The 14,513-nt window shown below is 36.9% G+C and overlaps 1 protein-coding gene across 46 annotated transcripts in view; it reads left to right on the plus strand.

The window, feature by feature from the left end:
- CPEB3 (cytoplasmic polyadenylation element binding protein 3) overlaps nt 1-14,513 on the plus strand; it is a 202,380-nt gene that overhangs the window by 80,696 nt on the left and 107,171 nt on the right. For 22 of the 46 annotated variants that reach the window (XM_081554699.1, XM_081554832.1, XM_081554863.1 and 19 more), the window contains 2 exons: nt 408-498; nt 8,076-8,132. In XM_081554699.1, coding sequence (XP_081410825.1) covers nt 408-498; nt 8,076-8,132 — 148 coding nt within the window. Of the gene's footprint in view, nt 1-407; nt 568-8,075; nt 8,133-14,513 lie in introns of all 46 variants that reach the window. The other 24 variants (XM_081554558.1, XM_081554799.1, XM_081554780.1 and 21 more) reach the window with 3 other exon arrangements.

Genomic DNA, 14,513 nt, shown 5'->3' on the forward strand with positions numbered 1-14,513 from the left:
TTGTAGACTGAGCTCATAGTGTCTTTCTCTAGGGGAAAAATCTCTATTCATTTGAATAGAATATTCATTTGATAGCATAGGCAAAGGGTGAAGGGTAGAAGGCAAAGTCGGTTCACTTGACTCTCTTGAATTTACTTTTTTAGTTCATTTGAGAGAAAATCAGTCAATCTGAAGTAGTGGGGCATATACATTAAACAATTATTAGGGAAAAGGGTACAATTTAATTAATTATGAAAACATATTAAACTTCATGTTGTCAAGTCATTATTCTTAATGAAAAGAATGACTGTGTGTTATTAAAACTACCTGGAGTTTTGATTCATGTCATTAATCCATGGCAAGAAGCAAATGATATGGTTATTTATTTTATGAAGTAATTTTGTGTATTATTTTGTTTTTATTTTTAGGACCGGAGTAGGCCCTATGACACTTTTAACTTGCACTCGTTGGAGAACTCCTTAATGGATATGATAAGGACTGATCATGAGCCTCTGAAAGGTAAACACTACCCTCCCAGTGGCCCACCAATGAGTTTCGCTGATATAATGTGGAGGAATCATTTTGCAGGTTAGGAATATTCATATGTCCATTCCTTGCTTGGTGTTTTAAACAAATATCAGCTTTTTATTAATTGTGTTTTGTTTTTCTTTTTTGTTTGTTTTTGTTTGCTTCTGTAAAGCATTGTGGAATGTATTTAAAGTTGATTGTTTTTTAAACCTTGGTTCAGCTACCTACCATAATCACGCTTGACTGCTTTAATCATAATGTCTGGCAGAAGCATGTGTAGGGTAGCTGAGGTCGTGGTTTATAGCATGAGACCAGAAGCCAAGCTTTCTGGGCTTTGTCTATTTGAAATCCTTGGCCGAACCTGGATTAATTCATTTAAATCCAAGTCTACTGCAGGGAAGTATGAGATTTAATCTCCAAAGGCTCCATCAGAAAACTTTGTAGAAAAGGATTTTATTAAAATACAGTCACTTTCCTAGGGTAGGAAGTATCACTACACAGACTTTAAGAGCAGGTAGTGACACTTTGCATTCTCTAAGGCTAAACACAGGGAAAAGGTTTGGGGTTAAATATAAGGCATAAAGTCCCAAGGTCAGCAATATTAGGATTTCCTATTTTTAGAGCTCATGTAAATTCAGGAAAGGGGGTGATATTACATTCATGATTACAGATAGTTCTTGTTATGGATTATAGGAATTCTTGGGAGCATTATGATATTTTAAAATACTAAAATGGAATTTTTCTGTGGAAATAGCCATTGTACTTGGGTTGAGAGCCTAACTATCTGAAAACTGGAAGAGTTAGCCACAGGGACACTCAACTTGTATGAACCCTTATGTCCTCTAGAGTTGGGAGGAATCTGATCCCCTCTGGTTCTCTGCAGACTCTTATATAGAATATGACTGACTGGGAATGTGATAGTCATTACCTTACGCCACACCAAAAATCTGTTTCATCATTTTCTTGTCACACTCATGATTTTCTGCTGCTTCCCTCAATTTCTAGTGAAAAGAAAGTAGTTAACAGGCTGTGAAGAAAATAAAAGATTTTGAGAAAAGCTATATTTTAAGGCCTTCAGAAGTAGGAAAAAACTGCCTCTCATTTTGTCATTGTTATATTTAGTCACTGTTACCACATCTTTCTTCAGTAAAGATTAGGTACCTGGTAATTTCACTTAGAAGTGATAATGGTGTTAAGAAAAAAGCACACATAATATTCACAGACTGTTTTGTGTTTTTAGTATCTTCTAAGGCTACATTTATCGTCCTTCTCTACCAGGAACAGCTGTAAGCCCATCCTGTTATTCTAAAGAAGTCAGCCCTTGTTCTTTATGCATGTCTGTCTTATCTTGGTCTGTATTCTTCTAGCAATAAAAGATTATGAAAGGATGTTAGATTATGATCTATAAAATAATATTCTAGAGTTTTTGTGAATATTGATTAAGCAGGAGCTGTCGTGCTCTGTTGAGAATAGCACTGCTAAAGTGCATGGAGGGTACCTTACTGTGGGACAGGGTAAATACCTTATTCCACTTGTGGTGGCCCCCCATTTTTTAAAAACATTTTTTTCAATTGGAGAGCAATTGCTTTACAATGTTGTGTTGGTTTCTGCCATACATCATTGTGAATCAGTCATAACTATACATACCCCTTTCTCTTAAATCTTCCTCCCTCCGGCCCCAACCCTGGGGCCCTTTTTTCTTATCTGTCCAGCTACCTCTGCATAAATTTCTCCAGTACACTTGCAAATGTGAGGTTTCATCTGTAAAAGGCTTTTGAATTGTACTTTAAGATACAATATGACCTAAGAAGTTGGAAGGCATTAATATGTGCATTTTTACAGTCTCAATATGGTTACAATTTCTCAATTCATACCACTCACAGTGATTTCCTATGAATGAACTGCTTCCCATGGTCAGTTACATCACCATGTTATTGTCCCCTGGTTAGGGTGTTTGAACTTCCTGCTTCCCTTTTCCAACTGGGAGACTTTTACATTTGGTTATAGCACCATGTGTCTGATCCTTATTACTTCTAAATACATAATTATGATGCCAGCATTTTAAGGGAAAGGTTTTCAGGAATTTTTTACTTTAAAAATGGAGCACTTTATAATAACTAAAAGATAATTTAAAAATAAAAGAAACATTGTGATGGTGTATCTTTTTTCCCCCCATAATAAACACCGTTTTTATCTGGTCTTTATAATTTATTGATAGACCTTAACTTTGGACTCTTAGGTTGTTTCTAGCTTTTTTTCCATTATAGGTAATGCTACCATGGACGAGTTCTTGCACGTAGCTTTTTTTTTTAAGGTAAATTTATAGAGAGGGTCTCTGGGTCAAAAGATGGAAATATCTAGGTGAATTGAGCTTTAAGAGAGCGGTGATAGGCTAGGGTACCTATCATGTGGCTTCTGTGAGTTTGTCCAAAAACACTGCTCCTTATCTATCCTTTTCTTCCTCCTGCCGTCAATATCCTCTTTTACTTGAAGACTATTTTGAGGGTCTCTAAATTCAAGTTAGAGCGTCATTGGATTTTTGTGTGCTTATTTGTTTTGGTGTTTTGCTCTGGATTTTGGTTTCCTTTAGGAAAAAAATACATTCTCGTTCATTGTAAGAAATTCAAATGGTATGTAAAAAGACAAAAGAAAAGTGAAAAAACACCTGAAACTTACTACTTAAAGATAACAAAGATTATTATTTTTATTAATATTTTTCCAGACATTTTATATTCTCTCTATAGGGTATGAAATTTCAACTCAGCCTTTCTGACTTTGCAGTGATTCAAACCTGGGTTTGAATTCTGGTTCTGCCTTTAGGTGGCTGTTGATCTAGATAGATTAGTTAGCCTCTTCAAAGCCTTAGTGTCTTCATCATTAAAATAAAGCACCTAGTTCATAAAGTGAAGGTGAGATAAAGACTGCAGCAGTGGTAGTGGTGTGCCTCTGCCTGACCTAGGTAATAAAGTAAACCTTTTTATCCCTACAATATTTACTCCTTCCAGCTAGGCTGCAGCTAAATGTTTAAGGCTTTCAAATGCAAGCTGTCAAAATTGTGTCTTTGCCATAGATACAAGTAGTGATTACTGAAGGATAAGCATTCTGTCATTATAAAAAACTACCTAAAGAAGAAAGAAAAACAATCCTCCTAAGTTTTATTGGCTTTCCAAAATTTTTTATCTGAATAGTGTAAAAAAATATAATTAAGTAGGATATCACATTCCTGCAAAATGAAAGTATTTCATGATGTACATAAAGTGAACGTGATGAAAATAAATTCATAGTGATATTTCATCGTATAAATGTTTTCAATAAGAAATCCTTTTATTCAACTTTTCTTTTTAATCGTGGGGTGGTGGGAAGGATGAGTGAGGCCTTAATAGGAAGAGTTGTCCTCTGTCCTCTTTTCTAGTGGACATAGGGAATGCTAACTCTTCTCCTGACTATGAGAATTAGGGGGATTTCTGGCATCAAGAGAATTATGATTAGAGGTAAGGGAAAGGTTCATCCCTGTACCCTCCTGAGTTGCTACCAATGATGAGGCTTTACCTAGCCACTGGGGGAACCCCTCTGAAAACTCAGGGACGTTAGGTTTGATTATTCATACCCTCTCTTGGGATTTTTATTCAAAAAGGACTAAGTGATGTGAGAGAAGAATAATAGGGAAAAACCAACAACCGTGCACTGGGCAGGATAGGTGACATTATGAAGTCACCTCAGCCTGGCTGGAGTAGCACAAGCAGACACCTTGGCAAGAAAACAGGAAGGAATCACCTTCCTCTCATCCCATTTAGTCTGCATGTTATGACAGAGGAGTAAGCTTGGCTGGCTATTTAGGGGTAGTGCCTGATGAAACATTTAGCATTACACAGCCTTATAGAAAATTGGCTCCATTTCTGAAATGTTGAGGTCACCTTGTTTTAGAAAAAGTGCACCTTCATTACGTTTAGTTGATTCAGAAAAGTATATGGTCTCTTTATTTACTTGGATTACTGCTCCAGTTCTGTTTTTGTACTACCTCCCTTTGGCCCATATCAGTCCGTCTTATATAAAAGTTAGCTGATTGCAGAAACTGTTAGGGCACAGGCTCTAAGTTAGCAAGGAGTGATTGTTTCTGTTCTTCACAAAAGGGAAGACAATACATAGAAGTTGAGTGATTTTTTTTTTAAGTAGGTAACTCCCATTAATTTGTCCAGTGATCCTTTTAGTATAGCACTATAATCACCTGAGCTGAGAAGGCAATGGCACCCTACTCCAGTACTGTTGCCTGGAAAATCCCATGGATGGAGGAGCCTGGTGGGCTGCAGTCCATGGGGTCACGAAGAGTCGGACATGACTGAGCAACTTCACTTTCACTTTTCACTTTCATGCATTGGAGAAGGAAATGGCAACCCACTCCAGTGTTCTTGCCTCAAGAATCCCAGGGATGGGGGAGCCTGGTGGGCTGCCGTCTATGGGGTCACACAGAGTTGGACACGACTGAAGCAACTTAGCAGCAGCAGCAGCATAATCACCTGAGAGTAAGAAAAAGATTAAGGGTACTTAATCCTGGGTATACCTCTGGAAATTTCTGGCTTTAATTGTTCTAGGGTACTGCCTGAAATGAGGAAATGTAGGCACAAAGGAATTGATAACATACCAAAAATTTTTCACTACTAGTATGCAAAGAAACTAAAATTTGACATCAGGTTGAACTTCATTTCTTTTGCTTTGTGGTTCTTTGAAACATACTTTAAATGTTATAGTACCATACTTTTATAATTTTCCCTTAAAAGGAATTGGAAGCACCATTTTATTGTATTCTTACCTAATGCATTATTTTATCTTCTAGATACTTTTTTTGAGACACTGTCTCTTCAACTTTATTGGGAAAATTGGTAGGAAATAGAATCCAGTAGAATGTGCATTGTCTTATAATGTTTTCTAGAACACAGCACTCACATTCTGTTATATAAAGGTCTCGAAAGGACTTGACTTTTTAGAACATATGGGAATGATTAGAGAAAGATACAGCAGTTGTTCCCTATCTCATAACAGTATTGCAGAAGTGAAGAAGTGGCTTTCATAATCAATTATGAATTAACAAAAATTCCAATTTTTATTTTGGACTTATAGAAGTATAGGTTTAGTTTTACTCTGAAACTTTAAATAACAGTAGAGACAGTTTTTTATAACTAGAGTCTTAAATATGAATATGAATTGAGCTTACGAGACTGTGATTTTTACAGTCTGAATAACTGTATGTAATCCTATTCTCCAACCTTGCCCCCTTCCTCTCCCACCCCCACTTATCAGGCCTTATGCAGTGGGGAAAGTGGGACACAGTCACAGATTTCCACAGTGTCATTTAACTCAGTAAAACCAAGTATGCCTTCCAGTTTTCGAAACCTTATATTTTACACTATACTTAAAAGATAGCTAGCTGACAAGAACAATTTAAAAATAGCAGACCATGGACAGGTGACAAAATGTCATGCTGGCAGCACCAGACTGCATTAACAAAAATCACCAGATGTCACACACTTGATTCTATTTTCACAGCTGATTAAACAGCAGTATTTGTTGGACAAAAGGAAGAAAAAAGAAATGGCCTCATCTGAGTTTGGAATCAGTTTTGCTTTTGATATTTTCTCTCTCCTTCAAAATCCCAAATAACCATAAAACTTAAGGCATGCAATATATTAAATTAAAAAAATATTATAAAATAAACCTCATTTTAGATAAGAAACCTTTACACGTATATACTCCTAAACTGGCAGACTATAAATCAAAATGCTAACAGAGCTTGTCTTTAGTTGATGATCTTGTTTTTTTCACTTTTCTGTATTGTCTGATTTTCTCCAATGAAAATGTATTGTATTTTATAATCTAGACATTAATTTTTGAAGAGGTAGAGAAAGTAGCTTAAAGAAGCCATAAGCGGTTTACTAAAATGGATTTGCATATTGTTAGGAAAAAATTAGATTACATTTAAGTAGTTGATTATGATGAATTTGACACTGAACTCGAGTTTCTCATAAAATCTTTAGTGGATGATCTTGATCTAGAAATCATTAAAGTGACCTCGAATTGGCCAACAGTAGGAAGAAGGATACCAGGAAGGGCAAAAATTTTCGTCTTTTCAGCAAGTAGTGATACTTTCATTTACAAAACATTGCCTAAGGCTCTTGTTTTGCTGCATCTTTAGAAAGATTGAATTGGAAGTAATCAATGTAGAGGATGATAATTAGAATCAAACTACAGATTTTCCTTTCAGCTTCATCTTTCCAGGCTGAAAAGTTTTAAGACCTGATGGAAAGAGTATAAAAAGGATCCAACTTCTGGAGGACTACTGAGAGGGGCACCCCTTAATGTTAGGGAGCATAAGGAGTCCCAGAAACATAAAAACTATTATTTGATGTAGTAGTAATAAACTATACAATTCTTTACCATAAATGATTGTAGCACAGGAAATAGAAGTTGAATGAGCTAAATCTGGGCTTGCTTGGTTTTCTTGATAGCCCTTTGTAGTTATGAAAACATTTAGGGAACATCCCTGCTTTATGGGAACAACACCAATATCTGAATATTCCTAGGTCAGAGATTGAGAGACCCTCTCAATGCACCCTTTTCTTAAATTCTGATTGGCAGTGATTGCATTTTTTAGGGCAGGTTTTTCAGTGACTGGTTGTTTGTTAAGTTTGAATACCTCAGAATATGATAAGAAAATCATATCCACCTCCTTTTTCTCAAATAATTAATACATCTTCCACTCTTAAACCCCTGAGGCTATTAGTTGAAACATTTGATTCAGACTTGGCATCTTATAGACCAGAGAGTAAATATATTAGGTCTGTGGGCCATATGGTTTCTGTTGCACATTATTCTTTGTTTTTTTAACTTTTGTGTTTGTTTTTACAACTCTTTAAAAATATAAAAATGATTCTTCGCTTGATGACATACAGCATACAAAAACAAGCATCTAGCCCCCTGTTACTGTAAGGACAAAGGTCTGGACAAGGTCATCTAACTAGTTAGTGATAGGAGCAGCACAGGAACCCTAAATTTTTTGGCCAATAATTGTTCCCCACTATATCTGTTACGTAAATTTACATCTTTCTTCTGCTTGCCATTCTGATCATTATGTTGCATTTTGAGCCGCTTTGAAATGTTTGTCTTTGAATTCTCTCTAAGCTTCAAGTTTATATACTTCTTTGAATTCATTATTTTGCTGCTTGAATTTGAAGGGCAGTATAAATTGTTTAAATAAAATGTGTAATCCAGGGAGCTGGCATGTTTAAATTGGAATGCAGGAGATGCGTTAAAATTTCCTATTATAATGGAAGCTTCTTTTTTGTTTTGGTTTATTTTATTTGTTGTTATTGAGACTGTGGCTTTGTTTTAAGATTTTTCATGTGTATGTTTTATAACTTGATTTAAAACTGTTGTAACTGCTGTGGCCTTTGAGAGCATTGTTTATAGCTTAATCCGTTTTAGTTTTTTGTAATATTCATATTGTGGAATATATTTGTGATTATATTTAAGCATTCTTTTCTTTGTGCTTAAAACAGAATTGTTTTATCTTTTAGGACGCATGGGAATAAATTTCCATCATCCAGGAACAGATAATATTATGGCACTTAACAGTAAGTCTCCATATGAAATATTCTGTAAAATTAGCAATCGACAGCATGTAATTTCCACTTTCTCAGTTGTTCATTACATTTCAGCCTGTCACTGACTGCAGTGAAGACCATTATTTTATGCCAGTGGCTTTCAGAGTGTGTTCTCAAAGTGTGATCCGTGGACCATCAGTGTCAGCATCATTCGGGAACTTAGTAAATATGCAAAATCTCAGTCCCCACTACAGATCTTCAAAATCAGAAACTTTAAGGATGAGGCCCAGAAATCTGTGTATTACTAAGTTCTGTAGGTGATTCTGATGCAGGCTAAAGTTTGAGAACTTCTACTGTATACAAGGGACTGAAAAATTACAATCCTGGGAGCCATATCTGGCTCCCTGCCTGTTTTTGTAAATGGTTTTATTGAAACAGCCACACCTGTTCATTTATGGATTGTCTATGGCTACTATTGTTCTACAATGACGGAACCAAAAAAACCCTAAACTGTTTATTGTCTGGCCCTTTACAGAGAACTTTGCTGACCTCTGCGTACTGTTGCAGTGGGGGCAGGAAGGAGGGCAGGACGAAGGTGGGAGGTGAAAGGAGAGAGGGATTGGGCTAGAGAGTATGAATAAATAGATCAACTTATCGTAACTCAGAATTTTCTCATTGTGGTAGATAGCCAACAGGTGCTGAATTCAAACTGGACATCAGGAGTCCCCCATTAGTGGAATTTGCATAGGAATGTGTCAGTAGCTTTGCTGCTCAGTGATAGTTTTGTCAGTATAGTTGTTGAATTGAGCTCTGGAACATCAAAGCCTCATTAGCTAGAAAGTCGTTGTATTAAATAACGCTGCAAGAAATACCTGGCTGGCATCAACTCGCCTTCCTAATGTCTATGGACCTAATAGCTTTGCAGAACAGCCCCTAAATGGAATTTATCCCTTGTCTAAAGGACAATACAAACCATTGAATCCCTCAGGATATAAGTTTTCTTTTTCATCAAATAAGTGATATCACGTTGTCCCCTCTCATCCTCCCTGACATACAAGCTGACTCTCAATACACATGGAAGACATACTGGGTCAATCTACTGTTGTCTACAACATTACCTCTTTTCTTCTTGCTTGAGTAAGGATGGTGAAATGTCATTGGTGTTCCTTAGAGCATATTTAGGTTATCTCTAAAATATATATTCCATATTTCTCTTGGTTCTGACATGTAGCCTGCCTTCCAAGGAGCATTGCTGAGAACCACTGGCATTATTTGATAAAGCGGGTCCTAATTCTCTCCATGCGTTTGTTCTAAATAGCTACTATCTCCTCTTTTCAGGGGTCTTGAAAACAATGAAAATTCCAGACTATCCACCTCTATTTTTTAATTTCTAGAAGAAAGGTCACTTTACAGTTAGATTCTGCTACCTCTAATTTTTTCCCTAGAAGTAGGTATTTTAGGGTGAGGATTAATAAACATGCTTAGTTTGCTGAACTACAGCAATTTTGTGAACCTTTGTGAGAATACTTAAGTTAGATGATGGGATTTAGAAGTGAATGTAAAGGGAAAGAACAGTATGATAGTGTATCTGCTTGAAGGAATACATGTGTATTTTAGAAAAGACCTAATTTGCCACGGTATAAGTCTTCTGCAAGAGGGAGAGGATATAATTTATGATTTTCTATGTAAAAAATGAAGCTAAAGGACATTTTTCTTTTTAAAAGGTTTTGATTCCCTTTGATTTGATTCTCTTTAATCTCTGCTTCTAAACAAGAGATTTCGTTTCTGTTCTTTCCACTTTGTACATGTTTTTTAAATCTCCCGTTTAGCCTTGAAATTTCCTCATCTCTAAAAGAAGGAGACTGAATTAGGTCATCTTAATGATTGCTTTCAGAATGAAGATTCTGTGATGCTGTAATATTTTTTAAAGTACCAAAAGGGTCATTTTGTCAATATCTGTATCAAATGTTAATGAATTATGCATATTTACAACATTTTGGCAGATACCAGAGCACATCCATCTTCAAATGACTATGGGTACCGCCCTGTAGGCTCCTGAGAGTAAACCATAAAGACAACCGGGGTTTGACATTTGCATTACTTCCTGTCAGTTTGCTTTCAAAGTTGACTTCAACTTGAAATGATCAGAATAAACAAAATATTCTCCTTGGTAGATACTTATGAAGTCTACAGGTTTTGACAGATTTGCTGTGATAAACCTTTTTTTCTCCTTGTATAGTTGGACCCAGCCCACCTGGTAACTTGTATATAACATGCACAAACACACCTGTGTATTTTTTGTCTTCCCTTTTATGCGTACAATTTGTCAGCCCAGCAGTTGCTGTCCTGTGACTGGTCTGTACTTATTTTCCCTCAACCTTCATGTAGATGAGGTCACAAATCACATTGAGATGAGATCACAGGTCAGTAAATCTTTATTAATTCAGAATTTGTGATTTTTCAAAGAGGCTGGGTTGAAGTTGAACTATATTTTCAGGCCAGAAGGGACTGGCTAAGAAAATTAAAGAGAGTTTAGTCAATGGTTAAATTTTTTAAAAAAGGAAATGTGAGTCAGTTGTAGTTTTTTTATTACCCCTTTTTGCTATGCATAATTGATGCTTCCCAGCTCTGTTCATAACGCTGCCATTTGCTGTATCTTCAGAAAATCTCCCATTCTTTTGCTTTCTTAACCTTGCTCAAACCCAACACTCTCCTGAAGGTACCATGTTGTCAGGTTTCCTGATTTGAGGAGACAGAGAGAGGTGTCCTGGTGAGCATTTTCATATCTCATTTCCACTCCCCAGCTTTGAATAGGCCAGTTTCCCATTTTGGGGTATTCCTAGTGCATGTCTTCCAGCTATATCTCCTCTCAGAATCACCACTGCCAATGTCATCTAGCAGCCAGAAAATGGAGCTTGAGAGAAGAGGGTAGCTATAGAAAACAGTAAACTGGTAGACATTTAGATTGTGGAAAGACTGGCAATATTTGTGGAATGCCAGAGAGTCTCCTGATTTTTCCTATTCAAGACAATGAATCGGGACTTCCCTGGTGGTCTGATGGTTAAAAATCCACCTTATAATGCAGGGGATCCAGGTTCGAACCCTGGTCAGGAAACCAAGATCCCACATGCTGCAGGGTAACTGAACCCATGCCCATGTGACACAACTAGAGAGCCTGTGTGCCACAACCAAGACCCAATGCAGCCAAGAACATAAATAAATAAATATTAAAAAATAAAACAATGAATCTATTAAGAATTAGCAGACCAACCACTGGAGAGGAAACTTAAGAGACACATCTAAATTTTGACTGGTCCCCAAAGTAATAGTCCTCAACTATCAGAGAACTACAAAAGCAGAGATGGGAAGATTCTGATCCATTGGTAAGTTCTGCCACTTGTCTGGTATTTCCAAAATGTAGTTAGTTTTGAAACAATATGCCCCTGCCTTTTAAGCTATTCATGTATTTTTTTTCTTAGTTTTTGAATAATTCTCTCTTTCCATCCTCTTTACTCTTACACCGAAAACACTAGAAGTTTGCATAATGCAGTTTTAGTTTTCCTTCTTTAGAAGGAAGGAGACTACTGAGAGTGCTTCCAGCTACATATGTAGTAGTTCTGTCAGCCATATTTTTTTCTAGCACTTAACCGTAGCTTGTGTGTTTTCTTTGGTGTGTTTGTGTGTGTGTGTGTGTGTGTGTGTGATTGCACTCTAGGTATAGAGTTGAGTTTAGCAGTTATGGATTTATAGGGAATTGATACCTGCCTTGGTGCTTTTTCCTGTGTTATGATCCTCAGAAAAGGATATTGGTGCCTTCGTCATCAGTCAAATGAACCAAAGTTATGGTCAAATTAACGTTCAAAACCAGAATGCCTGGTGCTGTGATTTACTCTAGGAAAATCACTGCAGATCACTGCCAAGTATATCCACTTTGTTCCTTTTGACTGGTCAGGTTCTCTTCTTTCAGGCAGAGAACCAGCTTGGAAAAACAGTGAAATACCAGAAAGATGCCAGATGAGTACATTAGACACGGGAAATAGTATGGCTTGGTGGTGGTTTAGTCAGTCAGTCATGTCTGACTCTTGAGACCCCATGGACTGTAGCCTGCAAGGCTCCTCTGTCCATGGAATTCTCCAAGCAGGAATACTGGAATGCGTTGCCCCTTCCTTTTCCATAGTATGGCTTAAGGGACGGTATTGCTCAGTTTCAGGGAAGTACCTTCCAAGCAGGCTAGGAGGCTTGTGAAACATGAAGATGGAGCAATAAATTAGCATAGTCAAGAAAAGCATTGTCTAGAATCAGACAGATCTGGTCCCACCTTCTATAAGCTATGTGACTTAAAGGGCCACATTCTTACCTTCTTTGCCTCTGGTTTCTTCACCTGTAAAATAGAGATAATGATCACTAGAGCGGCTGTATATAAATCTTTTAAAGTTTAGTGTTGCTGCCTTGTAGATAATGCTCTGGTGAACTTCTGTTGTGATTGCTTGCATCAGCTTTATGGCTGCCTTTTAGGATTTCCTTTTCTTTACCCGTTAGACTTCCAAAACATATCTTACATTGGTTGTACTTAGATAGATGTTTTCCTACTGGAATTTAAGGCAGCACGCCTACAAGTCACTCACAGGCTAGAATGGCTGTGCTGGGGTATACTATATCTCTTTTTGTGTGAATCTTTTTTTCTGCATGAAATGCTACCTGCCTCTGTCCCTTGACTGAAACATGCACCTTCCTTGGGGCTTAGAGTTGCTATATATTTCATGATGTTTGGCACTTTCAAAGGTGCTATACAGTGATATTTGGAATGTAAAATGGGATAGCTATTTTAGACAGCAATTTGGCAGTTTCTTAAAAAGTTAAACATAACACACCTACCATAGGATGCAGCAGTTCTATCTTAGAATTGACTGATGTCCACACAAAGGCGTGTATGTGAATGTTTAAAGTAGGATTATTCTTAATAGACAAAATTAAAAATAATGCATATGTCCCTCAACTGGAGAATGGATAAACAAATTGTGATATATTCGCACAGTAGAGTTTTATTTAGCAATAAAGAGGAACAAATTATTGATTCATTCAGCAACATGAATGACTCAAAATAGGCTGAATTTTAAAAACTAGAATAATATAACAGTCTAGAAAGTGAACACTAATCTATGGTGAGAGAAAATACAGCAGCTTTAAGAATATTTTGAAGTAATATCATCCCCCTTTTTTCAGAGAACAAAACTGAGGGCTTAGATCTTAGAGGAGTCATGTGATAGGGATGGCTTCTGGTTGGCAAGTCTATGAATCTCCTAAGTATCTACCAACAGAAAGACAGTTATGATACTCTGAGTACTTCATTATTTTTGTGAGATTTAGATGACGTTAGGCACATGTGAGTGAAGTGAAGTCGCTCAGTCCGACTCTTTGCAACCCCATGGACTGTAGCCCACCAGGCTTCTCCGTCCATGGGATTTTCCAGGCAAGAGTACTGGAGTGGCACATGTACAAATAAGGTATTAATATTACTACATTTGGAAAGTAGAGGGCATAAGTCTTATTTAGAGTAGAGGGCTTTTTTTTTAGGACAATACGTCTGTAATGTAACATAGGTTCAGTTTTATCTAAATTAAAAATTTTCATGCCATTCATTGTTTGATATTTCTCACCTCGTGACTAGAGTCTGTTCCAGATTTTAAGAGGTGAATAAGAAATTTGAAGTGTCACTTTCCTTCTAACAGGGAGAAATCATTGTTTGCCATCACTCTTCCTTATCAAACTTTTGAAAACATTGATAAATTGAGGCGTCCCATAATAAAACCTTGGATGTTTGAAGACCTAAATTAATATATTAAAAAAAAAAACAAAACATTGATCTGCTTGAGAAACTCTGAGGTCATTGATAGCTAACACGTTACACAGCTGATGCACCAAGAAACCTGGGACTTAAGATTATGCTGCCTTCCACTTTGTCCTCGTTATTAATGCCTTGAAAATATTTTTGAAGACTCTGCCTCTATTTCTGCTTGAACTGAGGGCTGCCAGCGCATTTGTTGAATCAAAAGGGGCAATGTAAAAGGGTTTTGGTATGAACTTTTTGCCAGGCAGACTCCTCTTCCCCCTCCCTTTCATTCTCTGTTGGGAGTGATCTCCTTGGGGAGCAGCTCAGCTGAGAGGAAGTGGCAGAGAGGGAGCGGAACATGTGATGCTTTGATGCTAAAGTGGGAATAAAGCCAGGTTTGCTAGAATTTCAGATGGAATTTTCCTAAATTTGAAGAGTACATTGTATTTCTGCTCACCATGAGTGGATCTAAGTAGTGTTTTGGTTTTTTTTTTTTTTAGGCAGAGTAATAAGATAGTGAAAGAACTATTTTGAGATTCTCAGATTAAAGATATTGTCTTTGAGTATTTTGAACTTTTAAA

Source organism: Giraffa tippelskirchi, chromosome 2 (genome assembly GCF_054371585.1).
Source record: "Giraffa tippelskirchi isolate mGirTip1 chromosome 2, T2T-mGirTip1v1.2.pri, whole genome shotgun sequence".
NCBI lineage: Eukaryota > Metazoa > Chordata > Mammalia > Artiodactyla > Giraffidae > Giraffa > Giraffa tippelskirchi.